This window comes from Neurospora crassa, linkage group VI (genome assembly GCF_000182925.2).
Source record: "Neurospora crassa OR74A linkage group VI, whole genome shotgun sequence".
NCBI classification, from domain to species: Eukaryota; Fungi; Ascomycota; class Sordariomycetes; order Sordariales; family Sordariaceae; genus Neurospora; species Neurospora crassa.
In genome coordinates this window covers 299400-327058 of record NC_026506.1, presented here as the reverse complement: position 1 = coordinate 327058, position 27659 = coordinate 299400, and the positions used below count along the sequence as shown (strand labels likewise).

At 51.2% G+C, this 27659-nt stretch overlaps 5 protein-coding genes across 6 annotated transcripts; 3 read left to right on the top strand and 2 right to left on the bottom strand.

The window, feature by feature from the left end:
• Positions 1–203: 203 nt before the first annotated feature.
• NCU07060 (hypothetical protein) lies at positions 204–2371 on the top strand. Its single transcript, XM_955056.2, has 2 exons — positions 204–647; positions 723–2371. Exons 1-2 carry the CDS (start codon positions 629–631, stop codon positions 1337–1339), a joined length of 636 nt encoding a protein of 211 aa, XP_960149.1. The 5' UTR covers positions 204–628; the 3' UTR covers positions 1340–2371.
• NCU07061 (hypothetical protein) lies at positions 1414–2659 on the bottom strand. The gene has a single exon (XM_955057.3). The coding sequence runs from the start codon at positions 2349–2351 to the stop codon at positions 1818–1820; it is 534 nt and encodes a 177-aa protein (XP_960150.2). The 5' UTR covers positions 2352–2659; the 3' UTR covers positions 1414–1817.
• A 4328-nt stretch (positions 2660–6987) lies between these two features.
• On the bottom strand, positions 6988–12946 carry NCU09969 (hypothetical protein; the record flags this gene model as incomplete). The annotated part of the gene is made up of 9 exons (XM_952918.1): positions 6988–7287; positions 7716–7754; positions 8049–8322; positions 8890–9396; positions 9482–9572; positions 9637–9652; positions 9783–10613; positions 11109–12526; positions 12592–12946. 9 exons carry the CDS (start codon positions 12944–12946, stop codon positions 6988–6990), a joined length of 3831 nt encoding a protein of 1276 aa, XP_958011.1.
• On the top strand, positions 11583–17513 carry NCU09968 (the record flags this gene model as incomplete). 2 transcript variants are annotated; one of them, XM_011396719.1, is made up of 6 exons in its annotated part: positions 11583–11725; positions 11817–12536; positions 12610–13488; positions 13560–13822; positions 13894–16702; positions 16751–17513. In XM_011396719.1, the coding sequence occupies 4 exons, from the start codon at positions 13393–13395 to the stop codon at positions 17378–17380; spliced, it is 3798 nt and encodes a 1265-aa protein (XP_011395021.1). The 2 variants fall into 2 exon arrangements, with proteins under 2 accessions (XP_011395021.1, XP_011395020.1); XM_011396718.1 differs by lacking the exons at positions 11583–11725; positions 11817–12536 and having other exon boundaries at positions 13393–13488; positions 13894–17380.
• A 3616-nt stretch (positions 17514–21129) lies between these two features.
• stk-49 (serine/threonine protein kinase-49) lies at positions 21130–25386 on the top strand. Its single transcript, XM_955234.3, has 7 exons — positions 21130–22555; positions 22632–22754; positions 22811–22922; positions 22977–23181; positions 23244–23399; positions 23497–23948; positions 23998–25386. Exons 1-7 carry the CDS (start codon positions 22513–22515, stop codon positions 24821–24823), a joined length of 1917 nt encoding a protein of 638 aa, XP_960327.3. The 5' UTR covers positions 21130–22512; the 3' UTR covers positions 24824–25386.
• Positions 25387–27659: the final 2273 nt, after the last annotated feature.

Genomic DNA, 27659 nt, shown 5'->3' with positions numbered 1-27659 from the left:
ACGCTACCCTAGTCAGCGGCACTTGTATGTAGCGCCCAGAGTTGGAAAGGAAACCTCCAGGGATCATTCCAGGTCCAGGCCTTCTTTATGCTCGTCAGGCACAAGCACCTACCATAGTCTGGGGTGCATAAATGATGTGCTGTGAGGGCACGGGCCACTTGGACGGGAGTTTAGGTAAAGCGACGCAGGCACCATTGCACGCGTGTTTTCAGTGGATGCTTCCAGGGGACCAAAGCCCCGCGTCACCTCGAGCTGCCTGTCTCGCCGAAGCTATTTCCACTGCAGCACGAATTGTATCCAGGTCATCCGCATCGTCTTCATTTCGGGATATATCCAAATTATATAGTCTTGCGACACCATCAACTGAATCTAGGTTCATCTTTTTCAGCTAGTTGCTATCGGATTATTGTCCTCACACAGCGACCCAAGTCCTCCACTCAAGCCCCAACAGCATTGCGTCGGTATCACCTCAACACCCCGCAAACCCCAAGTCACAGGGCAGAGCTGCGCAGCTTCAACTCGACTCTCAACCTTCAACCACCACCATCCTCACGAGTCTTCCCGGCGTCTCCAATCCTTCAACACAGTCGCATACCCAAATTAGCCTCGGCGCATACATCTACTCAAAATGGCGACCCAATACGAAGGTACTTACGCTCTCCCTCCCCCGTCTCTTCATTATCTTCCCACCAGCGCATCACTAACCATCCTTCACCCTCCAGTCGAACACAACATTAAACCCTCCTCCACCGCCCCCCGCCGCCGCAAAGTCGACATGTCAACCTTTACTTCCCACCTGCACAACATCGCTCCCGAACCCTCCACCTCCACCTCCAACTCCTCGCAGTCACAGTCGCAGCACCACAACAACCCGCACGCGACCCCCAACCCCGTCGACCTCGCCGCCCTCTACCGACTACTCCAAGACCAAATGGGCGTGCTCGCCCTCTCGGCACCGACCGACGAAAACCGCAACTTTCTCAACTCGCTGATCGATTCCTTGGAGGAGGACATCCACCGCCCGCCCACGCAAATCGAGGGTGTCTCGCAAGAGTTTCTGGATGGGCTGGACAGAGTGGACCGGAAGAAACTAAAGGAGGACGAGCAGTGCCCGATTTGCGCCGAGAGGTATCTGGATGATCAGTATTGCTTGGTGGTGGAGTTGCCGTGTCATCATAGCCATCGGTTTGATCTTGAGTGTGTGGGGCCGTGGTTGAGGAGTAAGGGGACTTGTCCGATGTGTAGGAAGGAGATGGGGAAGAGGAGGGAGGTGGTGATTGAGAAGAAAGAGGAAGAGGAAGAGGAAGAGGAGGATGATATGGATGGGCTGTATGCTTGAGGGATTGGGTAGGAAGGAGAAGGAGGAATGAATGGAGTTTCCAAGGATGGATGGTATACCACGTGAACACATTGCGCTGGATGGATGATGTATATATATATAAAGCGTCACATGATTGATGTTGAGTACCAGGAAGCAAGCATGATGTCGATGTCTATTAGGCCTATATGCCGATAGGAGCAACAGTCCTGTTGTACCTGTACCATCTCCCATACCATCGACATAACAAAACAAAAGCCAACAAATGGAATCCATTATATCTCATAACGCAAGATGCAACCCATAACCGTCTTCTCATCCCCGGTATAATCCGTCATGGCGATCGATCCTCCATTATCTCGCGGCAGCACCCTCCTCCTTAACACGAGTCCTCTTTTCCTGGCAGAATCCTGTTCCTTCATACCAGTCCTGTTATGTAAACGATATCGCTCGCATCCGTCTCAATCCCCTCAAGCATCCATCCTTCGCACTCAACCTCCTACTCCTTACTCCCATGATAGTTCGTCGTTCCCCCCTTCTTACTCCCCGCCGCCGGCCCACCACTCTTCTTCTTCTTCTTCTCCTTGTCCCCACCAGCCGTCGTTTTCTCTCCCTTGGACATGTCGCCCTCGGTAGGATTATCGCCCTGGGGCTTGGAGAACTTCCTGTTCGCACCCGAAGTTTCAAGCGGGTTGCCGTTGGACTCCTTGCCCGCTGACTCGGTCTCTTCCTTGGGCCTGGTCTTGTTGGGGTCAAAGGCCGTCTTGTCGAGGTGCGCCACGTCGTCGTCCGAGGCCGAGACGGTCCCTTCGGAGCTGGCTGGGCGGAGCGTGGTCCGGTCGGATTCAAAGTCTTTGGCTGTTTGGAGGGAGGCAGTGGGGTGGTAGGCGCGGGTTGACACTGACATGAGGGGAGGAGTGGATCTCGTGATGGAGATGGAGATGATGGATCCGGTTTGGACAGGTTGGTTTGTGGCGGCGGCGCTGGCCCGGAGGAGGGCCGTAGCGCGGGTGAAGAGGGTTCGGGAGGCCATTTGTGATTGTAGCGGTTTGATTTCTGTGGGAGGGTATGGTACTCGATTTCAACTGCGAAATTTGGAATTATGTTCCACGGTTTATTCAGATTTGTTGCGGTGTTGAGGAAGACGCGATCACATAGGAAAGTGTTGTTGTCCGGTCTTAGTGCCTTGATGCCTGTCAGGAACGAGTGACGTCACCAAGGAACTGATCGTCCGCGGTGGGACCAATGGACGGCATTGAGGTTTAACAACTCAACATCTGATTCAAGATGACAATGTCAGCAAGTATTGTGCCCTTGTAAGAGCAATGATGGATATCAAGAGTGAATGCCTTGTCAAGATTCCCTGGTGGTTTTCGATTGTTAGAGGATGTTCTGTCCAAACCTCCCTCTTCTGTCTCCGGCCCTCTCCCCGTCTCTTGCCTGCCGCCTGCCATCTGCTCCATCTGTTTGCTTGACAGTATCTGCCTGCCGACATCACTCTGCCATTTCACGTCCGTGCGCAAGTGCAATTTCCGCCAGGTGCAGGGAAGCTTGCACTCGTGCACAGGCCATCTCTCAAGACCTACTTAAACAGGGCCTCCCCTCCCACTTCTTAGCCTTTTCTTCTCCTCTTTTTTTTCTTCATACTTACCTTGGTTGACTGCGCGGAGATCAAGAAAACCGCGTAGTATGGCGGAGAGCCTGCATTGCACATCGTGGTGCTAGCCGTCATGAATTGTCCTTCGGGGCCGTTCCGGCCGTAATTTTTGATGTCGAACCAAAACAAATCTTTTTTTTCACTGTGTTCGCTCCTTGAGGGGGGCGACGTGGGGAAGAACGAAGCTTCAGTTATCATGGCTCGGGATGTGATGTGACATACAGTGGTGACATTACGCTGATGTTTCTGTTGCTGTGGTGAGCAGGGCTAAGTTCTGTTGGACGACTGATTTCGTGATCAACAGACTAGGTTGTCGCCGTCGTCGTCATTCTGGCAAGTCGGCAACCACCGCGATGTCCAGCGCTGCCCGTTTTCTTGTGTGAGTGGTCTTGATTGTAATTTCCCATCCTCATCAGTCACAGCAACGAGCTTTCATCTCCCGGTGCCGTTCCATTCGGATCACCGGCACCGCATTTCCTCGCAATCCACCTCCAGCTCGTCCCCGTCGCATTGCGGTCCGTGATGCTCCCGTCTTGGGTTTCAATGGCAAATCTCCACTTTCCACCATGTTTCAACCATCAATCTCCATCAGCTCCCTGCCGGCTCCACGGAACGGACGTTTATCAAGGTCGGCTTGCAACCCTATCCCACAACATCACCGCCGAGGACCCTTGATGGTTCAGCATTAGGTAATCGGCCCCCTTCCGGCCTGTTCCGTACAATACGTATGCTGCCATGATTTTGCGTTGCAGATTGCGGTGAGATGTTGATGGGATCATAATCGCCATATAACAGATTTGATATTCCTCACAACGGGTTTGCCACGGCATACGACATGTCGTACCATTACTACCTCGAGCAAGCTACTACTAAAATGGTTCATTGTGTCTCCCAGTTTCCGTAAGATCTTCAGTAAACAATTTCACGACGGTTAAAGAAAGGATCAAGACAGATAGTATGATAGAGTCTCTCCGACTGGTCCAAGTGCGACGTCAGTTACCATAGGTCTTGGATTCGTGAGCTTGAAGCTTATTCATGCTTGCACACTGAAGCTATCGTCAATAGAGCTACACTAGGTGAGTTTCAGAGAGGCACTAGACCAAGTCCAGCACTGGTGCATTCGGTAGTTCTCCTACCGAGGAGTGTGCCAAGTGATTGATTCATGGAAATCGCGGAATCGTTCCATGGTCTCTTTCTTTTTGTTTCCCCAACCCATTTCAGCCTGTCTGTCCGCCCTCAGAGGCACGACCAAGGGAAGTTAAGAGAGAGAGAGAGAGAGAGAGAGACAGATGAGCGAACCCCCAGATTGGATGACGTATAACTGTGGTTTGGTTTTATTTTCTCCGCTGCTAGGTTATTCGATTTACGCCGGAGTAATGTCCGAAGCGAATCCATCGTTAATTTGATCTCGCAGACTGCTATCATATCACGAACATCATGGCATGGCATTCCATATCATATCATATCGTAGCTGACTGATATGTAATCCAGGACCGCACTGCTTGCAGTACGCTAGAGGTAGGTAGCTTTCGGAACTCGGCTCAGGAGACGACGATATCGAAAACCTATTATGATCGGTATGCTTCCGCGATGAACAAGCTGTACATATCTCTGACAACACAAGATAAGATGTATCCAAGCACTGTGTTTCACAAACCATTAGAGAAACATCGATGCTACTACATAACTGCTCTCCACAAATATAGTCTCCCGGCATATCGATCACACTGTCTTAATGCTACGATATAATGTACCGTCAAGGGTACCTACCTAGGTAGCGTAGACCGCTAAAACTGGTCTAAAGAGAAGTCACCAATCGATGCCCTCGTTCGTCTTCGGTAGTTGTAAACGGGAGTAAAAAGAAGAAAGATATCCGATTACAGTAGATACCCCTGCTTTTGCAAATAATTCCGGCAGCCATATTTTTTTGCAAAAGGGGGGGTTTTGCAATAGGTGGTACTTGTGCACAGACCAAGCATAGGCCTCTCAACCACTGGTAGACTACCCTTATGACCAAAAAAGTGGGTCAGCTGGAGCGACTATCCCCTCGGTACAAGGGTATAAGTGTGCCGCCCCACCAAAATCACACCCCTGCTTTTGCAAATTCGGGCTATGAGCGTTGCAAATTGCAGTTAGCAATCCTAACTACCAGAGGGATTGCGGGCAACCAGATTCTTTAGCAAAAGGGGGGATTTTTGCAAAAGGAGGGGGTTGCAAAAGCAGGGGTATCTACTGTACGAAGATGTTCACCCCTTGTCTAGGTACGTATGCCTAGAACTCTGGGGAAGCGAGACATATGCGCACAACTACTCTTGGTCTACATTGCCTACCTAGGCAGAGTAACATCTCGGAATGGTCATACCGTTCACCGATTCCAACGGCGTTGCCTATGATATAATGCTTCTATACCTGTATCTTCCCCCCTTGAGGTACATGTTCTCCACGATCATGATGTTTACATACATGTACATCTACAGGTTTGTTTTAGACCGGACATCAATGATCGTGCACACAAAATAATGTTTGTTAGTATGTACGTAGAGGTACGTAGTGAACATGGAACAAGATTGCACTACAGATAGCGATCTCTCGATGCAATGATCCCGGGCAGGTTTACCTATGTACCTGGGTACCTTATTCAAGGATAAACGTTCAATAAGTAAACCCCCGTCGCGCGATCGATTTGGATTTGAATTTCGTTTAAATATTCCACAACGGGAAAGGTAGACGACCAGGTAGACGACTAGCTAGGTAGATGGACGGATTTCCCCGAACGTCACACCGGATAAGATTGAAAAAAAACATCGGTACATACGAAAATGGAAAGCTTCCAGAAGAGCGGTAGAACAGACAGTGGACTGGGCATTACCCATCCTGGTTCCGGGGGGTCAAGTGTCAGGCCAGACACGCGCGTCTGGTGTCGGTGGTTGGGGTTCGAAAACCAATCAAGGCAGTGAGCCAACCAATCGACCCCGGATCACGTTCACCTCTTTTTGGCTTTTGTCACATTCGGAGGAGGAGGAGGAAGAAAGAGGCGGGCGTGGCGGGCGTAGGCGGGAGGCCAGACCAGACCAGGTCCAGTCAAGCTAGAGGGTGGGAAGGGGGGGGGGGGGGGGCGCTCGTGTGCGTGTGCGTGTCGTGTGCGTGTCGTGTGGGAGAGACGGAGAGGCGGCCTTGGACGGACAATGAGCGGAACGGAAGGATGTCAATGGCGGGATGATAGGTAGAGATCATGGGAATGGGATCTGGTTGTGTGCCACATCTTATCCGTTTCTTGCTACCATAACATGATGATAGGTACATACACTACACGGCAGCTGCGATGTAACCCCCTCACTCGTTTCAGAGTGAACACAACTTGAAGTTGGGATTGAAACTATCAGTCAGCACCATCAGACAACCCACTCTCACCAGGACTGGAGCGCATTGATACCTACCTACGGTTTGTGACGGTGAGACGGCGAGACGGTGAGACGGTGAGACGGTGAGACGGGTACAAACATTACGACAAGATGTCACCTACCCTTGGGTGTACTATTGATACCGCAGCGGAAATATAGGGAGGTAATCTAGCGCAGATGAGGGTCTCTGGGCTAGCCTCAGTACCTAGAGCAGTCTGGCAAACTGGACCAGACGATTTCATCTGGACCAGACGATTTCATCTGAACCAGACGCCTAAGCAGAGCCCCTGATTGGTCGGATTCCCAGGTTCCAGTTCCTGGTACCCAGACCGCTGGAAAACGCGCTGGGGCGCTCGCTGGAACCGCCGGTCGGGTGCGGGCCTGCGATAACGCGAGCGCACGGACCATATATGCGGATAGGAGGCGGGTCGTCACGCTTACAGCTGCACGTACGGTACCCAGGTTCATTTCATCTGGTAATTTACATTCCGTCCGAACCCCGAACCCCGACCCCGACCCCAATCCCGCGCACGGACCACGCTAGCGGTTGCGCTTCTGAACCGCGCCCCCAATTCACGCCCGCGGCTGCGCTTCTGAACCGCGCCCCCAATTCACGCCCGCGGCTGCGCTTCTGGTTGCGCTTCTACATTGCGCGTCAATCCAGCGCGGCTGCACACCGTACGGTCGCACACCGATTGACTGCCCACACCGGCACAAGAATGTTCGCCGCACACCGCACGGTCGCGCATCGGATGAAATGCCCACACCGGCGCCACCTGCACACCGCACGGTCGCACATCGGATTGAATGCCCGCCGTCACACGGACGGTCGCCACACAACACGGCTGCACACCGGATTGAATGCCCGCCGTCACATTGGTTGACATACACCAAGCTGAAGTCAATGTTCGCTGTCTTTGTTAGTTGTTTATCACATATAGAGAAGAAGGCACAGAGGCGGTCACTGTGAACATGCACTGCAAGAACACAAAGAAAGGCGATCACTGTGAACATGCACTGCAAGAACACGAATGAAGGCAATGAGATGGAAATGAGAGACGAGAGACAAAGAAATTGATTGATTGAGACTAGTGGTATGAACAATCGTGGTGCATTATGCAATGCGTGCGGGCTGCGTGTTTGAACTGCCTGTTCCTGTAGTTAGCATATGTTAGTATGCGACTGTCTATCTTGCTGCAGACGGGCAAAACAGATGGAAATGACTTGCTGGCATAAGTGCATGCACACCGGTCCGCTCCGGAAAACATCGGATTGAAGATTTCCCCTGTGTTGGGTGCACGTCAGTACATGATCTGTTGATTGATGCCTGAGGACTCACGGCAGTCGGTCTTTCGAGCACGGATGAAGGAGGTTGTGACTATGTCGGTATCGTTATTGCACGTCATGTCGTTGTCGCGCGCCGTTGGCCATGTACAAGCGATCAGGTCAGTGCAGTACAACCACTCGATGAAGGAACTCACGGACGTAAACTCATATGCTTAACATATCCCCAACACGCATTCACGGGTATCACTGGAGGTATTGCTCGGGAACACTGCAGTCGAAGTTTATGTTGTGGTCGGATGTCGCTGGGCTGTGAGCGCTGCTGTCGGTGTTAGAGCGTGTGCACATCCCAGTCCACCGCAACCACTCCTACTCCTTCTACACGAACCATGTACAAACAAACAGGGCGAATTGCCGAAATGCCAATGATGATGGGCTCGTTTGGGATCTCCTCCACGATCTCGAGGTCCAGAAGCGGTTGCCTTGCTTTGGTGCGCTTAATCGGTATAACGAGGGCGAAGATATGCCTGGCTTTGTAGTAGTCCATGACAAATATATGCTCGATACGGCCGATGCGAAACTCACTTTGACTCTCGTTGTCGTAGCGGTAGACAAATTTAATATAGTCGTTACAACTGAACTTGAACCGATAGTTTGAAGCACTGCCAGTCTCGAAATTGTTAGCATATTGTTAGTCGCCCTGTACCGTTTGCCACACCTCCCAGACAGCACCATGTAGCGACATTGGCCATGGTCAAGTCACTGATGTTCACAACAAAAATCACCAAATGTAGCCATCAACATATCATCGCGCATTGTGTGCGCCATCAAATGGACATTGAGGTGTTTGAGGTCGGTCGATGTGCTTAATCATGGAATTGGAATGGGACTGTAGTATGCAATGCGCGAAGCACACGAATGTAGGGAAATGGTAGGGTAATTTCGAAGCATTTTGTATGCGATTTTGGCATATGCGAACACAGGATTTTTGCATAGACAGTGCTCGACAGCGCGGGGGCACGTCAATGTCGAAGCAGCTCTCATTTGTGCAGAATTGATTGATGTGATGGATAATGTGCTTGGATCAATGGAAATGCATCGATTGAAGGAATGAAGGATGATCAAAGTGAAAAATAGTGGTGAAATGCATATTGGCATCGGGTACAATCGCCAAATATCGACAGAGGCATCATGATTGCCAAAATGGGGTAGGGACTCGAGGTACGTACCTGTCTGTGAAGGCCAGCTTGCGCGAGAACTGGATCTTCCTGTGCTCGTTGAAAACCGGTGGGTAATCGGGTGGCGCACCATAGTCGTACCGGTAAGCATGTCGCAACAGCTTGGTCCATGTGGTCGTCATGTAGTCGATCGTGGCGAAGCCTGGCAGCGGCTGACCCTCGTTGGCGATATGCGTGATGAGGTTCAGCTCTTTCACTGGAATACCGTTGATGGCGGCTGGCGACAGGTGGTTTGGGTCGGCTTGGGGCATGTCGATGTCGTATTCCAGTTCCTCTTCCTTGTCTCGCATTTCATTGCGGTCTGAATGCGACAGGGTTCTGTTGAACAGGGTAGGGCATTTGCGGTGCAGCTCCGCCATCTGTGCGGTCAGTTCGGGATCGGCATCTTCGTGGGTGTTGAGGAGGACAAGGCGTATCGTCTCCTGGAAGTTCATCTTCATTAACAACACCTTTTCGACGTTGGAGTAGTTGGTTTCGTATACTCTCCTTTTGAAATACCTGTCCAAATAGAGTCGTTAACAAAAAGCGCTCGAGAATGCGACAAATGCTGATGATGTCGGGACATCGCCGTTCCATTGCATACCGCGCATGCTCGCCGCGGTTTTGGTGCATTCCGTCAGGTACCACAGTCACGTGACGGTACGATGCGACGGATTTCTGCAAATTTTGCAGAACTGTTGTTTGTACCTTTTCGGTGACTCCTTCCTTTTTCATTCAGCCACCGCATATTTCACTTACCGATGCATGTCTTCGCCTGTCAACGTGTTGCAGTTAACTGGCAAGCCGTATTCCTTCGTGAACGCCCCATAGTGCATTGCAATATGCACATTCGGTCGCAACGTCATATTATCAGTTTTGCCTAATCTTTCGTCGTCTTCTTCTACCTGGGATGGCGCCGGCGTGGGTGTATCACCACCACCAAGTGGAGTCCCTGCGCCTGATGCAGCCCTTGACCCAGATGCACTAGTGGTTGCGAATACATGAAGCTGGTTAAATAAGTGACGAGCTTCATATACTATTTCTGACAGTCGGCGACGGTCATGTTTTGAAATCTTAGTGCCCATCAATAAAGTAGCACTCTTAGCCAGTTTGGCCAGTGTCTCGATCACCAAATCTACTGGATCTTTGCCGGTTTCTGTTTCTGCTCGTATACAGAACCTCTGAATGAGATGGTCTCTTTTCAACCAATGCAATAGCAGCGCGGGAATAATAATCAGCCATCTGCCATGATCACTCATTTTGTAACTCTTGAGATGTTTGTATGGCGATTGTAGACGTTGCCAGCCGGGTGGGAATGGCCATGTCTGCAATTGAACAATGTACTGCATCCTTGCCGCTGGGGTTAATAGAGTCCAGCAGAATAGTAGGTGGGCCATGCATGCAATGCCGTTAAACTCTGAATGCGCGGCATCAGGAGGGCGGCTCATTACAATATCGAGTGCTGGTGATAGTTGAGCTAGTGCAGGAAATGGGTTGGATATTCCCCATTGAGTGCCATATCGGTTGATATTGCTGGCGTTTTTCAATGATGCCATAAATCGTTGCATTTCCATGATCTGTAGATGGTAACGACCATTGTTGACAATGTCAAAATTGATCTGTGCGTCCGGGTTACCAGGGGTATCTCGAGTGGGTTTACCAGCACCAGAAAAGGTAAAACAACATCGACAGAATTTAGTGCCGCGTGGACCTTTGAATCCTGAATTCTCAGCTTGCTGTGGCATATCACCAGTATAGCAGATGGGAAATGCACACAGCCTGACTTTGTTGTTTTCAGAGCCGATGATCTTTCTGGGCAAATCTACAATCATCCCTTTGTCCAAATGCGCCATTGTTGTCAATGCTTTGGTGATGTCGCCGAAATTAGAACCATGAGGTCCAAGCAGCAGGGGAAAGACGCTGCCGGGTTTCATACGCTCCTCCATTGACAAGCCCGCTGGGGTAAAATAATACCCCATCAATGTACGGTAGGAATTACGGAATACGCCAAATCCATCGATAAAATCAATGTGAGGGAATGATATTACTGGGAGACGTCCTTCGCGTGCTTGGTCCCATTCGTATTCGAATACCTCGCGAGAAAATTGGTCAAGCTCTAGTTCAGCCCGAGGGGGGTGTGTGTGGCACATGGGTACGACGTCTCGACTTGTCCCCATTATCATTCGCCGGACCATGTAGAAATGTGTGCTCTGGTCCCATAGACTTCGTACTGGCTGGTCGTATTTGGGAAATGGTGTTTGTTGTTTCTGTCTTGCGCCCAGTCGCGGCTTGATTGTTAGGCCGGGATCCCGATGATCTTCGCCAAACGAGTAATCCGTATACACCTTTGTGACGACATGTGCATACACCTTCGTTTCGGGGATATATGTGAATTTGTCGGTTAAAATGAGCTCTCTGGCTTCTTGTTCGGGTGTAATGCCGTTGTCGAGTGTAATAGCTCCGCGTCTATGGGCTTCCTGAATGCGCAGGCAGAGTTGGTCGCGGTCTGGGGTACATGCTTTCTTTGCCCGATGGTCAAACCCGACGGCATGCACACGACCAATATGCGCTTTAGCATGGACAGACTCGTCTGGCACGTTGTTACATGCTAGTGGACAACGATCCGGTGTTTTGGTACAACGGTAGTAGATCCAGTCGCATGGAAAAATGACCGGACCCTTTGCGCCACCGTCTAATATAATATGCGCATATTGTCCGGATGTCGTGCGCACCGACGATAGCCAGGCGTCGGACTCGAAGAATTCGTGGGGATTGTCCACGAAATGACCTGGGCCAGAATGGGCTCGCCTACCAAGATCGGAAGCCGCGATATTCTTGAACAATGTGGGTGGGTCAAAGAATGTAAGAGGGGTGGTGACAACCGGCAATGGACCCGCATCGCTGTCTGCTGACTGTGACTCTGTGCCCAACCGAGCTAGCTCTATCGTCGAACTCGCCTTCAACTTTTCCAATCTCGCCTTTGCACGGTCCGCGGCCAACGTCAATTCTTGGAGCTCTTCTACAGTCCCCTCGTGTCGCTTAACACGATTCTCTGTCTTCTTTGCTGTACTGGCGGCCTTCTTTAACTCTTCTCGTATACGAGATATTTCGATTTTCCGGCGCTCGTTGTCTTTGACATTGGCTGGTAGGGTCGGCAGCTTTACGACGTTCAACGGGATGTCGGCCTCCCGCATGTGCATCATCGGCAGTCGATTTCGCATTCGGCTCAGGAGTGTTGATTTTTGCGGTGGCAGTAATCTTATTGGTTCGGGGACATTGCCAGCTTCGTCGCGCAGTAGGAACAGGGCCTCCCGCAGAGCCTCCCAATTCTTTCGACTAAGCCCAGTCAAATCAACGAACGTCGCCAACGCCATTTCGAATGCGGTCATTTGGACGGACTTGTTCTGTCGCGATGGTACGAGAATCGACGTGTCGCCCTCGTCGCGTGGGCGCCCAAAACCAGGACCCTCTTCTTCCTCTTCCGGCCGAGGCGCGTTGATTTCGTCGAAAGGCTCAGACTCCACTGCGACAACGATGTCTTCGTAATCTTCAGCGCCTAACACATCGTCAAGCGATATGCCGGACTGTGTTGCCTGTGCTATGGCATCCTCGAGGTCGCCGATTCGGAGTTCATCGACATCAACGAGAGCTAGAGATCAGTTAGTACCTCTATACTTGTATTTTGTTCCATACGAGGGGAAGACCCGAACTCACCGTCGTCGTCATCATTAGACTCTGACTCTGTCTCCCACTCTTGATCGCTCGCTGGCGATGGCGGTGCACTCGATTCACCGATCCATTCGATGCTTTGCATCTCGTCGTCGCCCTCCTCGACCGGCTCCTCGACTGCGGAATCGACGTTGCCATAATGACTCGGAGGAGAGGATGCGGGGTCAGTCATCATAATATCCTGGCCATATTGTCGCTCGTCGGCTTCCTGAACTTCTTGATCTTGGTCATTGTTCTGCTGCTCAGGCAGGTCTTGAATTTCCTCTGGGTCTGCGCTGCGGCGATGTTTCCTGCCCGGCAGGCGAGGCTTGCGCCTGGGGAGATCTCCCTGCTTCCCCATTTTGGGTCGACGCGACGATGATACAGACTTCGATCGGCGCCTGTGAGCAGTTGGATATTCCCAGTCTTGTCGAGTTATTGAGATGGTCTGAGCAATCGGTCCGCGCTGATAGTGGACCTGCGTCACCTACATTTACCATTCACTTGCACATCGGCGAGCCGGCACCTCGACGAGCCGGCAAAGTAAACGCGACAAGACGAGACGAAACACGGTCCAAGGCAACAGAATCTACACGCACCATCCATTCACCACCGGTGCCTTCAAGTGCCATTCACTAACTTGACCGGCATTCACCAGAGCAACGCACAAGCCGCGCCCACTTCCGCAATAAAATCTATCAACTTCGCAAAATCAAAACCCTCCGTCTTTACCTCCTCCATCTCCAGACGTGTCTGCTGGCAGCAACAACAACAACTAGATCTTCAAGTACTACGATCTTCGCTATCATGGCAGACGACGACGAAGGCATCCCCCCGCCTCCGTTGCGCACTGAAGGTGGTGCGGCTAGTAAACGCAAACACCAAGAGAGCGCGACGACCGAGGTAAGTTGCTGATCCATCTACTGCAGTGCTGCTTAATGCGAACCATCTCGGTAACCGAATCATCATCGCAGCATGTCCAAGCACCCGGTGCCTCGCAGTCGCCTGGTGTTCAACAACCGCAGCCATCCGACACGATGCATGAGACTCCCGCATCTGCACCGACAAACCAGTCGCCTGCTGAAGGCAGTGCCTCTGCCCCTGGCGTCGCGTCTAGCGGAAGAGCATCAAGACGACACAGACAGCTACTACCCCGCACCCCAGCTGAACCAACGCGGCGCAAGCCCACCGCATCGGGCTCAATTCTGCGCGGTAGCAAAGAGAAGCACACCATCAAGTACGCCTTGACTTTTCAAATGTCCAGTACTGTTCCCGCCTATACTTAGTACTAATATGTTTGCTGTACAGTGAACTCCAAGAAGCCTATCCCGGCGCATTTCGCCCACTCAAGCGATCTAGCTTCCTCAAGATCGTAAATCTCGACTTTCGCATGACGAACATTAAGTGGAAGCCCGACCCGACCAATCCATCAGACGACGAGTTGAACAAGATGAAGAACCGAATCGATCCCCTCAATCGAAAGATTTTCTTCGTATTCTGCTCGAATGCCTTGTCTGCATGCGTTGCCCACACCGTCTTTCCTGATGTTCCGACAACAAGCGAGACTTTTCTTAGTCTATACATCTATACAATGGAACGGTTTGGCACATACAAGCAAGAGATGTTGTGGAACCGATTCTACAAGACAGTCATTGGCTGGGTCAGGGATTTCAAGTCAGACTTTCGATTTCACATCGAATATGCCGACCTCGACAAGGATGGATATTTCTACGACCACGACGTCGAACATACCAAGAAGTGGGCATATGCCAGGCTAGACGAGTCGCTGTTTTCCTACCTATTCTCTTTCATCACACCCTATCTTGACTGGGAACAGAATTTCACGGATCGAAACTCCCTTCGATTCTTTTTCCTCAAGAAGGTGTACATCGAAACACTACGAGAGGTAGCCCAAGTCTACATGCTTGAACAGAGGAACATGATCAAGCATGGCCGTGGCAATGTCAAATTCGTGCACAAATCATCGAACTGGTTGAAGTTGAAGGATCCTCGTGCAAAGGCCTCGTCTACATTCGAAAATCTGTCCGTTCACCCCGACTTTCGTAAAGTCGAATTGAATACGTTCATTTGGCGCGAAAATGTGCCTCTTTTGACACCAGCTGTCGAAGCTCAATTCAATCCTACCGCATTCTGGGAGCAACATGGCACATCGCACTCCCCTCCTCCCGAGGCATCATCTCCATCGAGTGACAGCAGCTCTCCGGATGCAATGCCTGTGGGAAGCGGTGCATATCTGGACCTTGCGACGACGACGACCAATGTCGAGGATGATCTCTACGGAGTGTCAGATGACGACGAAGTTAGAGGTGTCGATGTTCCAGATCCTTTCGATGACGAGATGTTTGTTCAACAGGACGAATCCCAACCACAGCCACCCAAGCGAGCACGCTTCAAGTCGCCGACTCCGGACCCCCCGCCACCCGAGTCGTCCGGGAAAAAGCGACCGTTAGAAGCATCGTCGCAGGGACATTCACTGGTCATATCGAAGGATCAGCACAGTGCAATCATGGCTTGGCTGAATGAACAAATGATGGATCCTGAAATGAGACCACAAAAGACAATGCTGCTCAAGCACATTGAGGTGCTTCGAGACACGGCCCGCAATTTCGACGATTTCTTTATGGGGTTGAAGCGCCATGCACAGCACTTGAAGAACACTCCATTCAAGCCCCCGCCGCCCGGAAAGACGATGGAACTTCCACCGACTAAGCCGATGACGATTACACCAATTCCCGCTCCCACATTCCCGATGCCAAAGCCTAAGACTGCTCCCGCTCCCGCTCCCAGCATCGAATCTATCAAAGCGGTCAAGGAAACTCCAATACCTCCTCCCAGTATTGGACCATACAAGCCAAAGGCGACCCCGGCTACCGAACTTCCTATTGCCGACAAACCCATCGCCGACAAACCCATCGCCGACAAACCCATCGCCGACAAGCTCCCGCGTATCTTTGTCCCGTCGGCAAAAACCCCAGAAGATCGAGCTATTTTCAACAAAGTTGTAGCAGACATCAATGCCACCAAAAAGTTTCTGTTCGAGCATGGTCGACACGCACAACTACAAGATGCAGTCGATTTCATCAACGAACAAAACCAAGATTCCATCGACTGGACAACGCGGGGAAAGAATATCTTAGAGTTCCTCAAGGAACTACGAGAGTCAACGATCCCACGCGTCAAGACCGAAGACGATCAAAAATGGCACGACAAACTGCAACAGAAGCTGATGGAAGCTAGGCAACGTTTCCCAAGGGATTCAAAGGAGGAAAATAGGATCAACGAATTTATGCTTCAACAAGTCAAAGCCAACGGAAATAACTGGTCTGCATTTGCCTCTAACACCATGCAGTTCATTGATTGTGAGATTCTACCTCTACCGACCAAGCCAGAGCCGAGGTTTGTTCTTGTCGAGTCATCAAGCTCCGAGTCAAGTTCCGGATCCGAATCAGAGGTCGTGTCGCCCAAACCAGTGTCGCCCGCCCCCATGTCGCCCAAACCAGTGTCGCCCAAACCTCCAACGTCGCCCGCCCTAATCGGTTCGCCTCCATCGCCCAAGACAGATGCTGAGATACAGAAGCATACAGAGGCTATACAAGAGCTCGAGTTATTGCGGCGTAGCTTCAGCAGTGACATTCGCATTCAATTGGACGAATATGTCGATTCTCAGTACGACAATCACGACATCGATTGGGTTGTCCGAGGCGACAATATCCTCCGATATCTTCGTCGACTATGCAAGATTTCTACCCCGCCGCCCCCGCCTACGGCCCAGGAAAAGTATGAAACTCTATACTCCGAATCGCTCTATGATTTCCAAGCCAGCGATATGCCCGAGAGATTCGTCGATGAATTGAAGGCTCAAAAGGATTTGGTCGACAATTCTACTGATGCTGACCTTCAGACATGGGAAGCAAAGACTGGGTACATCGACTACGCCTATCGTAGAATCAAGGCGTCGTTTTTCGATGAAAAAGAGGCAGCGGAAAAGAAAGAGCAGGAGCATCGTGATGCCGTGGCCGCGCAAAAGATAGCAGAGGACGAGGAGAAAATGAAGAAGGCGGCCGAGGAACATCGTCGTCGTCGTCAAGCAGAGGAGGCCAGGAAGAAGGAAGATGCTGCCCGTGCTGCTCGTGATGCAGAGGAGGCCAGGAAGAAGGAAGATGCTGCCCTCGCACAATCGTACCGCCTATCTCCCATACCCGACTCGTCGCCGAACAAGGCCATATCGCCATTCAAGCACTTCGAGCACCGGCCAAGTCCACACCAAAGCCCAGTCAAACCACTACCCATTCCCCTACCCATACCGGCTATCAACGCACCCGTGGCCACGAGTACTCCACAGAGACAGCTTCGACCCAGGCCTTCTTTCACTATGGAGACTGCCGCATCAAGAGCTCGACAAGTCAGCCAGGAATCTACCCCAGCACCAGCATCTACACTCAGAAGGACCGCATCTACCCGCGGCTCACTTAGAGGCAGGGCTCGCCAGCAGGCATCCGCTACTCCTGACCCGAACCGTATGAGCACACGGTCCCAATCTCGTACTTCCGGTGCTGCTGCTGCCAATAGCCCGCCCGCCGACACACCTCCTGGCCATGCTAGAGGCGGCCGGGAAACATCGCGAGGGCGCGGCAAGAGGGGTGGCCGTGGTGCTCGGTCCAATCATCACCATTACGATGATTTCGACTTTGAGGATCTGATTGCTGACGAGTCAATTGATCCTCTCGATTTCTACCAAGAGCGCATTACCCTCTACCGTGCCGGTTACGTCTAAGCCGATCATTGTCTCGGTAGAACATATACCATCTACCACCATTGCACCTGTCACGATTACTGTCACCAAGACTACCTCTATTAGGCCCGATGTCTTGCTTCTATAGTGCGAATGAAAATAACGGATTGTCCAATTGTTCTGTGTGCATTGCTACGTGTCGCATTTCGTTGTCTTCGTGGTTTATCTTGTTGCATTTGTCTTTGTGATGTGCGGTGCGGTGCGATTGCGTACTGCGTGGTGTTGTGATTTCGTGATGGCTTCAATTGTGCGCGCTTTAGGTGCGTCGGACTTGGCGTATTGTTACAGCGCATAGGTGTTGTAATTGCCTGGCGTGCAGGGTTGATTGAATGGGCGGTCCGTGCGCGCGAGCATGACTGCTGTAAGACATCACCATCCCATTGACATTAGCTGTCACAATCAGCAGCTTCCTTGACATGGTCCGTGCACTTGATAGACTTCGCTGTAAAGGATTGCTGAAATTTGAACACTTAGCGCACTGCTTCAGAGGGGAAAAGGGAGAAGACCTCTCAGCCAATCAAATGCTCCCCTCAGTCGTCTGGACCAGATGAAATCGTCTGGCCCAGCTGTGAAATCTGGTGCAGATCAAATATCTGGTGCAGAACCCCCCGTCTACGCTAGACGCCAGCCATATTTTTCCGCTATGGTAATTTCGATGATTTGCTTGGTCGTCGGTCGAACACGGTCATGCGAATAAGAGGAAATGTGAGCAATCAATTAGTCAATCGATGTGTTTCATAAGTAATCTTGGTTACGCCAATTGCTTGTAAATTAGGTAGTTGCGAGCAATCTTTCAATGTTGCAGCTACCCGAACGTTGGTTGAACCAAGCACGAAGCACAAGGAAAGCACAAAGCACGAGAAGTCGAACGGGTCCCTGCCGTGGAAGGATGGGAAAGTGAGACTGGACTGCAAGTTGAAACTGAATTATGGACTTGTGGCATTATCTTATGGTCTTTGAGAGTATGGAACCTATCCGGACAGACCGCGATGATGATAACGAACCATGTCAGATAGTTGTCTCGGACGATTTGAGCTACCATTGGCGTTTGAGGTTTCTTCATGTCGTTTACCTAATATCATCATCATCAACGTGTAAGCACTTGTTCCTTAGTTCCCAACAAGATGGTAATCCGTAGTCAGTATTCCGGACTCCCTGAGGATAATGTACTAGGTAACACTAATTCAATGAATGGTGGTCGTGACGGTTACACACATCTGCACTTGCCATGCTCCGATCCAATAGATTATCCCATCCCGCCAGCCTTTCAAACAGTGATAACTGGTGCATATGTAGTGTAGTCAAATGTATGCATTTCTTGTGCCGTAGTCCGCACGTGGTTAGGCAAGGATATTCCTACATATTCCGCCCTCGTTTCTGCCTTGTGTCAATGGTTACTAGTGTAGAGCCAGGGAAAACGCTGCCATGTTTTGATCGTTGGCGCGGAAATGGCGGAAGGAAACCTAATTCTTTTTTCCTCTTTTTTTTCTTTTTCCTTCTCTTCTTCTCGAAGATGACTTTTTTCTTTCTCTTTTTCCTTTTTCCTTTCGTTGGCTGTTGGTTTTTCTTCTTCTTTTCGTATTTGGTGTTGAACCGAGATTTTCGCATATCAGGGGGGGGCACCTCTACACGTGTACACTTTGCGGTTTTCTCTCGGGTTTTGTTGCGGTGAAGCATCGATGGCTTGGTATCAGCATGGTGTGTGTCCAAGTAAAATGACGAGACGCTGTGATGATCGAATCTGATCTGCGTCTGTTGGTGCCGATGACAACCCCCCTCCCATCCCATGGTCCGTTTCAGAACAAGCAAGAAGCAGGAAGGATCAATGTCGGTTTCCGTGATATTCATGACCAAAAAGGTGCCTTTGTCCTGCTGAACACACGTCCAACGCATAATGTCGTGAACTTTAACGAAAAGATGACTCGTCTATTTTTTTTTTCTTTTCTTTTCTCTTTTCTCATTTCTGCGAAATCATATGTTTCGTCTATTTCGGTAACTTGTATGCGGGGATGTTGCTGGTATGCGCATTGTTCTGGATGGTTTCCTTTTCTCGGAGACAAGTTTCATCCTGTCTCCCGGCAGACATGGGCACCACGCGCACAAAACGTGACAAGGTAGTGTAGGAAAACGGGAATCCGACCGAACACATGTTCCCCCAACAAAAGAAAAAACGAACGAACTGTGAGTTACCGGCGACGTGGTCAGCGTGTTCCGTTGGTTGTGGTTGACGCCACTCTCACCGCGCTTCGACTTTTCATGTATGGACCGTCATGTCGGAACCGCGCTAGACTGGAAAAGCACGATACCACCACCGACCGGTTTCGGACATGTCCGGCTAACGTTAAAACTGGAGATTTCCTAGTGGACACACTACGGGGATAGGTAGTAGAAGCGAGCGAGTGAGGAGCCGAGGATATTTTGAGGCTTCCGCTTCAGTTTTGCAGGTAAAGAAACCTGGGAAATTGGGGAGTGGAGGGTTGCTTGGCGCTCGCCTGGGAAAAAAAAGAGAGTTGGCAGGGCATTATTAGGTACCTAGGTAGTAACGCCCGTCCATCCGCTAAACTCGAAACAGTCCACTGTCCACGAGGAGCTCGCCCAGGACGCCAGGTGGGTGTGATGGATCATGGCGGTGGTGGTGAGCCCAGCCCAGCAGCCCAGGCAGCCTGAGGCGAATGCCCAGACTGGCGCTTTTTTTTACCTATCTTTTTTTTTTATTTTAGTTTCCCACGCGATGGCCACGCTCTGTCGGCGGGCACTTTTCTGGGCATCACACATTTTGCGCAGGGCAACCGCATCTCATCACACTGCCCGCCTGGCATCCTGCCATGGACCTGACATGGTTTTACGCAGGATGCAGGGGCTGGTTGCCTAAAATGTAGGAGCTTGTGATCATGATGCTGCGTTGCTTGCGATGCGACTGTCGGTGTCGGTTTCAGTTTCCCCAGATTGAGATCTTGGGAATTTGGAATGATGGCGGAATATTCCATTTCACTTTTTCTGTCTTTTACGTGCTTGCAGATGACAGCGGACAACAGGTAAAATATTCACCACGAGAAAGAAAGCGTGGGAGAAGCAAGGAGCAGTAAACTCATATGGAAGCCTGCAGTCAATCGGTGGATCTGTCCAGTATCTCTCTGTCTCTTCCCCCCCCCTCCCCCCCTCTTTCTCCAACACCCAGCGAGGCTCTAACAGAGACAAGGCAAAAGGGGGAGGATTGACATGCCAACTTCAGTCTCTTCAAACACCACAAGACATACCTAGATAGGTACATATCATATCAAAATAGGGGCATTTTGGAGTTTACCCCATTATCACCAATCACAATCGCCATTTTCTCAGAACCTCGGGATCTCGCAAAGACACACAATATCAAAGACCACTATCCCCTCATACGGTTGGCGGGCGCTGAATGGTGTTTATCTCGGGAGTGGATCTCCCATCTGTACCGTTTGCCCGTCGGGCTGGGATGGGGCGTGTAAAACATGGCCCTGGACGGTGGTGGGCATTGGCCACTAATCTGGCGCATGTCAGGGTACCCACGGAGGCTGCCTTTTGCGCGGGCCACCACTGGTCACTGATCATTTTAGCTGTTAGAGGTCGTCCCCACCACCCACCTGCACAACAACCCAAGGACATGCGACCAGGGCACCACCACCCACTAGAGGTACTAGAGGTACCTTACCTACCACCACCAACCGAACACCACCACTGCACCACCACGGACCGCTTTCCGTTGTTGTCGTGTCAATTGTCTCTTTTCTTTCCGTCCGTTGCCGCCCCCGTCCGTCCAGTCTTCCTTGGTGTCCCCGGCTACTTAGGTACTTACTGCGTGGACTCCAGTCGTCCATCCACACGCATTGGCATTGCATCCTGTCGCCGCCGCTGTCCAACCCACATGCTTCCGTTTCGTGGTCGACGGTCTTCGTTGTCGGTCTCTTCAGCTTAGAGGTCGGTACAGTACCATGAACAAAGCACACCAAAAGCAAACATAATTTCGACCCGTCGTCACCCCAACCCAGCACTCTCCCCCTCGCAATTGACAACGGGGTCACCTCAGATCTCCCCCATTCGTTGCGGCACTAAAAAAGCGACGGGGACCTCGATCCATCCCTCCACTAAAACGAAAGATAGACTACTATCGCTGCTCTTCATTCCGGCCTAACCCCCCCCGTTTCCCGAGACTCGTTCCAAGGCCTGGCTGGTTGAGCCTGGAGCTTCTTCCGCTTGTCCCCGCTTCCTCCAAAGTCCTCGCTCGTGTCTTTCAGTAGTCGAGTGCTCACCACTATTCTCTCTGGCTCTGTCCTTTTCATCTTTCACGTCCACGAAACCCCAAGAAACTCGAGTCGAATCGACCACAACAACAACGACGACAACGACGACCACACCACCACCAGCTGCCGTCCACCACACTCAATCGAGTTTCGCAAGCTTCACATCCTCGCTGGCCAATCGCTTCTCACCGCATTCCGCCATCGATACCAAATAACATTTGTTAGTCGTCGCATACGATAGGCCCCAAGATCCAGGGTCCAGATTTTGCGTGTGTTCACGAAGCGCGCAAAGTCAACCGCCACCTCAGACAGATAGACAACCGTACCCGCCAGTCCACCGCGGTGGTCTCGACCAACGGTCATCCTCTACTTTCGATCCGACCTCGCCATTCGCTGCGGCCAGTCCGTACCGTGCGTGACGTAGACAAACAGAAAAGAGGATTTCAGCCAGCACACTCCACCCACACGGATTGCGTGTTCAGGAACGAAGAGACGGAATATCGCCGCTTCGAACCCGAAAGAACAAAGAGACCAACCTCGGGCCGTCTGCCGTTCCAAAACTTCTTCGTGCGCTGCTGCTTGGACTCGACTAGTGCCAAGACCTGAAACCCGAATAATCATTAATCTTGGGTTCCCACTTGGCGACTTGTGACAGACCCACCAAGCCAAGCACACCACCAGGCACACGCAACAACTTCCAACTATCAGCAGCCCTCTCAGCTGTCCCCGGCATGGACTGTGTCGCCTGAAGATTCTGTTCGATTTTTTTATATACTTTGCAAAGAAGGGTACCTAGTCAGCCGCGTTTGTCATCGCACCTAGAGTAGCTGTCGGCAGGGCGGGATGGGAAACAGCCAGGGAAAGCCCGTCGATCTTGACGGCGAAGGTAAGACGGTTTTCTCCTTTGGGCTGAAATGACCAGATGATCTCAGGTTGCAATGCTGACTGAACGCATGTCGCAGTGAACCTGAACCACTTCCGTCTCCTGCGAGTAGTCGGTCGAGGTGCCTTTGGCAAGGTGCGCATTGTCGAGCGAAAAGATACCGGTCTGACATTCGCCCTAAAATACATTAGAAAAGATGAAGGTAGGACTTGTACGACTTTTCGCGTATCCCAAGGCACAATGGCTGACCCTCCCTAGTTGTACGGTCTGAGAGTGTCAGAAATATCATTCGAGAACGGCGAATGCTCGAACATGTCAACCACCCCTTTATCTGCAACTTGCGATACAGCTTTCAGGATATCGAGTACATGTATGTTGCCATCAAGCTGGACATTGGCGGAAAAATCAGCTGACAGTGGACCAGGTACTTGGTTGTTGACCTCATGAGCGGCGGTGATTTACGTTTCCACATCTCGAGAAAGACCTTTACCGAAGCCGCGGTAAGGTTTTGGATTGCAGAGCTCGGCTGTGCCTTGCGCTACATCCACGGGCAAAACATCATCCACAGAGACGTCAAGCCCGACAACGTGCTTCTCGATGCTGATGGCCATGTCCATTTGACTGACTTTGTGAGTCCCAAACCCTGGGCCCCTAATCTTTGTGTAACCACGCTAATAATCTACGCTCTCAGAATGTTGCTTCGGACATTGTGCCAGGAAGGACATTAACGAGCAAGTCCGGTACCTTGGCATACCTTGCCCCAGAAGTCTATGCTGGCAAAGGCTACGATGTCCGTGCTGATTGGTGGTCGTTGGGTGTTTTGTTCTATGAGTGCATATATAACAAGGTACGTACCGTCAGAGTTCCGGGAATGGCAGACTACATTGTCTTGGTGCGCCATCTCACTTGACAAGACAAGCCATGCTGACCAACTCTACCATCAGAGGCCATTCGAGGGCAACTCCGAACAGTCACTCAGCCAGACTATCCAAGCCGCCAACCCCAGATTCCCCGTAACACAGCCTCCAGTCCAGTTGAGCTGTATGTACGCCATAAAGGACGCTTTGGAGTTCAACCCCGATAAGCGTCTGGGTCACACCTGGGAGAGCTTCATTTACCACGAGTTCTTCTCTGGTATCGACTTTGACGCCCTAGAGAGGAAGCAAGTAGAGCCCGTGTTCGTCCCGTCATCAGAGAAGACAAACTTTGATGCCACATACGATTTGGAGGAACTTCTACTGGAAGAAGCACCACTAGAAGCTCGTGCAAGAAGGCAGAAGCCGCGCGAGAAGCTAAAGGATGACGCCACAGAGAAGGAGATCCGTGAAGAAGAACTCTACCGGATGATTGAGACCGACTTCCGTCCCTTCGATTACACATTGGCTGCCTACAAGAAGTATGTCCGACATTCTTTGCACTACGATCACCATGCTAACAAACCCCAGAATTACCGAAGGACAAGCCGAGACACCCGACGGCCAGCCTACCCCCGTGACAGACGAAAACGCCCGCCCGGCACAAGCCCTTACAACAGACGAAGCGACACAGATGACCTCGCACGCGCCGTCGCACGCGCATTCGCACTCACAAGCGGTGCAAACCCACCACCCCAACGGCAGCCACTCCTCCTTCCAACACGCCAACGTGCCCAACGGGCAAGTGGCTCACAACCCAAACATACCCGAGCGAAGCAACTCGATGCCCAAAAACTCTGAACGAAACGTTCCTGAGAGAAGTAACTCGATGCCAAAGAATTCCGACCGAAACGTCCCCGAACGAAGCAACTCGATTCCCAAGAATCCCGAACGAAGCAACTCGATTCAAAGCGCCCACTCCCATTCCCATGGCTACAACGCCTACGACTCGCAACGGGCCGCCGTTGGTCCCCGACCTACCAGTTCGCACCGCCCAGGCCGCAGCGGCGGCGTCCCGGCTAGCCGCCCTCCACCATTACCTCCTTACCCGCAGTCCTACACCACCCCGGTTCGTCAGGGCCGGGGCAACGGATCGTCGTCGTTGATGGTGGGGAGTCCGACGGGGGGTGTGCAGGTAACACTGGATGGAGGGGGTAGCTGGAGCGATTTGGCCAGGCAAGATGCCACGCTGCCGACGGATGCGGCGGCTGCACTCGGTGGGGGCGCTGGTGGGAAAGACAGTGGAGGTGGAGGCATTTTTGGATTGTTCAGAGGAAAGAAGGGGAGGGGGAGCAGTCCCAAACCGAAAGAGAGGGGAGTGCTGGGTAAGGAAGGGGCTAGGGTTGTTGTTGGTTAAATAAATCGAAGGGGGGAGAGAGGAGACAAATGGAAAAAGAAGGAGGAGGATATCATGGCCATATATAACGAAACTACAAAGGAGGACCTCCAACAACAACAAGAAGAAGTCTAGGAGGAGGATATCTCAGGGGTATTATTGGGTGCATACATCATCGTCTTTCCACATTTGTCCATGTCATACATATCATCATCATCATCATCATCATCCATCAGCGCCATGTTGAAGGGAGTTGGCTCATTGGGAAGAGTTGGTTCACGGGCGCAAACGGGAGGGTGGGGTTGGTGTTGGTTTGGGGGGATTTTAGAAATGAGGCATCAGAGAAAGCCGTCACCAATGTTTTGTCGAAACACGGTATAATCAAATCCATAAAAGATACTGGAACTTTGTTTCGAGCTGCTCTGTTCTCTTGGTTTTAGTCTGTGTTGAAGATTATGCTGTGGTAATTGTGTTTGGATTTTACTTATCCGTTTAGGTACTTTTTTTTTGGCGTTGTCTTGGTTCGTTGTTTACGAGACCTTTTTTTCGATACCCACCCACCTAGATAAAGAATAATATTGTTGAAATATTGTTGATATCTAGGTTTCTTATATAAGTGCGATTATCGAGTGAGGATCTTTAAGCCGTAACCCACCGTTGTTATTTTTTTATTATTATATTTTGTGCTTGATCTGTCTTGACTCTTGCTCCATGTCCTCTAGCCACGAAGAGGTACCTAACTACAGCTGGGTATCGTACCCATGAGGGGTCCAATTGGAATATTGTACAAGTGGCTCGTGCTTGGTTTGGGATAAGGGTTTAGCTGCCAAGCATAGATCACTAGTCCAAGTAGTCGGCACTGACCCGACGGACCGACCGACCAACCTTATGGAAATTTGGATGAACCATGCGCCCAGCCCATGCGACCATGCCGGTCTGCCAATTGACAACATGAACCGTGATAAATAACCCGCCAATGAGAGCAACACCGCAAAGCTATCCCAAAGCGATACCTACCTCTACTTACCAAAAGTGGACCAGATCTTCAATACATACCTACTTTATGGCTTCGCTCGCTTCGCTCCGTCGTTTCGACGCGTGGCTTTTATTCGGTGCGTGCCTGGCTTTGCTTTGCTTCTTGTAGTGTAGTGGTGGGCTTGTGTCACACTCCCTCCAGTTGTATGCCCAATGAGGACGGTGAGCACGGGGATGGAACAGCCACCAAGCAGCCTTGACGATTACCTAGGTATGCTTTGTTGTCGTGTTGTGTCGGGAGTGTCAGGCACCGGGCGAGAAGCAGGACTGGCAGGCGGGCAGGCAGGCACCAAGAAGGCTGGGTATGGAAGGTGGGCTAAGGTGCCGTGGTGGTGATACTGATAGTGATGTGATGGCTGGTGGCTGGTGGCTGGTGGCTGAGGGTCCATTTGATGGTTTGCAGAAAGGTGCCCCCCCTGGAAAGAACCGACGGAAACGTGCCAGTGACAATGACAATGACAATGACAGCGACAGTGAGTGATGTGACACTACCTGCCCCAATTGTCTGTCCTATGGAGGCTAGGTACTACCTCTAGTAAGTGTACTACCATAGAGGCTACAGGTTCACACCGGCTCCTTCCATTTCAAAAGCTTTTGGGGTTTTCTAATTCCATTGCAGGTATCATATACTCACTCAGCTCAACAAGCCTTGCTTGCGCCATCACGAACTACATATGACCGTTGGTTCACCGTCATTACGACACTTTTGATGTATGTACATAAAAAAATCCTCAAGTCAAATGTGGAAAAGATGGAACGACCTAACCAAGCCCTGGAAACCAGGTTTGACTCGCCTGTTTGTATGTAAGAAACCGCTAGCGGCCTTCTAGCGTGCGGGGGGGAGAGAGAGAGGGATTGATGGGGTGACATTGGATGAATGGAGGGGGCTTGAAGGGGTAGAGGTAGCCTGGGGTGGGGATTATGCCAAGCAACAAAAGTGTGGCTTTTACGATGGACAATTGACGAAACGTGAATTCTGCAGCACAAGGACGGGAGCTGTGAGGTGAAGGGGTTTTAAGAGGAAAGAAGGCTGGGTTGTGATATGAGTTTAGGTTGCAGAGCAGAGTGTAAAGAGAAGGAACTCAGCGTGAGGAGGAAACCGTAGCAAGACGAGGCTCGAGACTTTTCAAAAAATGAACCTCTCAATTCTCACTTATCACATATTTAGGTATCTCAACCTCCTCGTTTATTATTGACCGTCGCACCAGCTGAACAAAAGCCAAACCCACCTCACTCTTCCCTCGCCAACCCACCCTTGTCTTTCTTCCTTCTGCTTTACAGTAACAGAACATCCTCCAAAATGAACGAACCAATAACGACTTCTACAAAAAAAAAAAGCCGACACCATGCGTCCGTCTCGGATCAGAGCCACAGGGGCTGATAACTCAATACAGAGCAACACCAGCCAAAAGACAAAGAAGAAACAGACAAAGAGACAAGAACTAAAAAAAAACAAGAGGCTGAGCCGTCTGCCTGCCGGGCATCCGTCTACGACATGGATCAACAACTTGACACTAGGTATGTACAGTACGACCCTGATCATGGTCTGCATGTTGATGCCCCCCCCCCCCCCCCCCCCCTACTATACCCCTGTCACAGCCACCCTCCAAGTCGACCACCCCTCAAAAGCTCATTGGGTGTCGCGATGCGCCATCGAGTGTTGGAAAATCGCCTCCTGGATCCCCCATCTGGACAAGAGCCGAGACAAGGACTGGTCTGACTGGAACACGCTATCAGCCTGCCTAGGCTTGGTAACTACACTAAAAATCCTCGGTGGTACGAAAAGGGTATACAGCTTGCAAACTGGAAGCTGGGGCTGAAG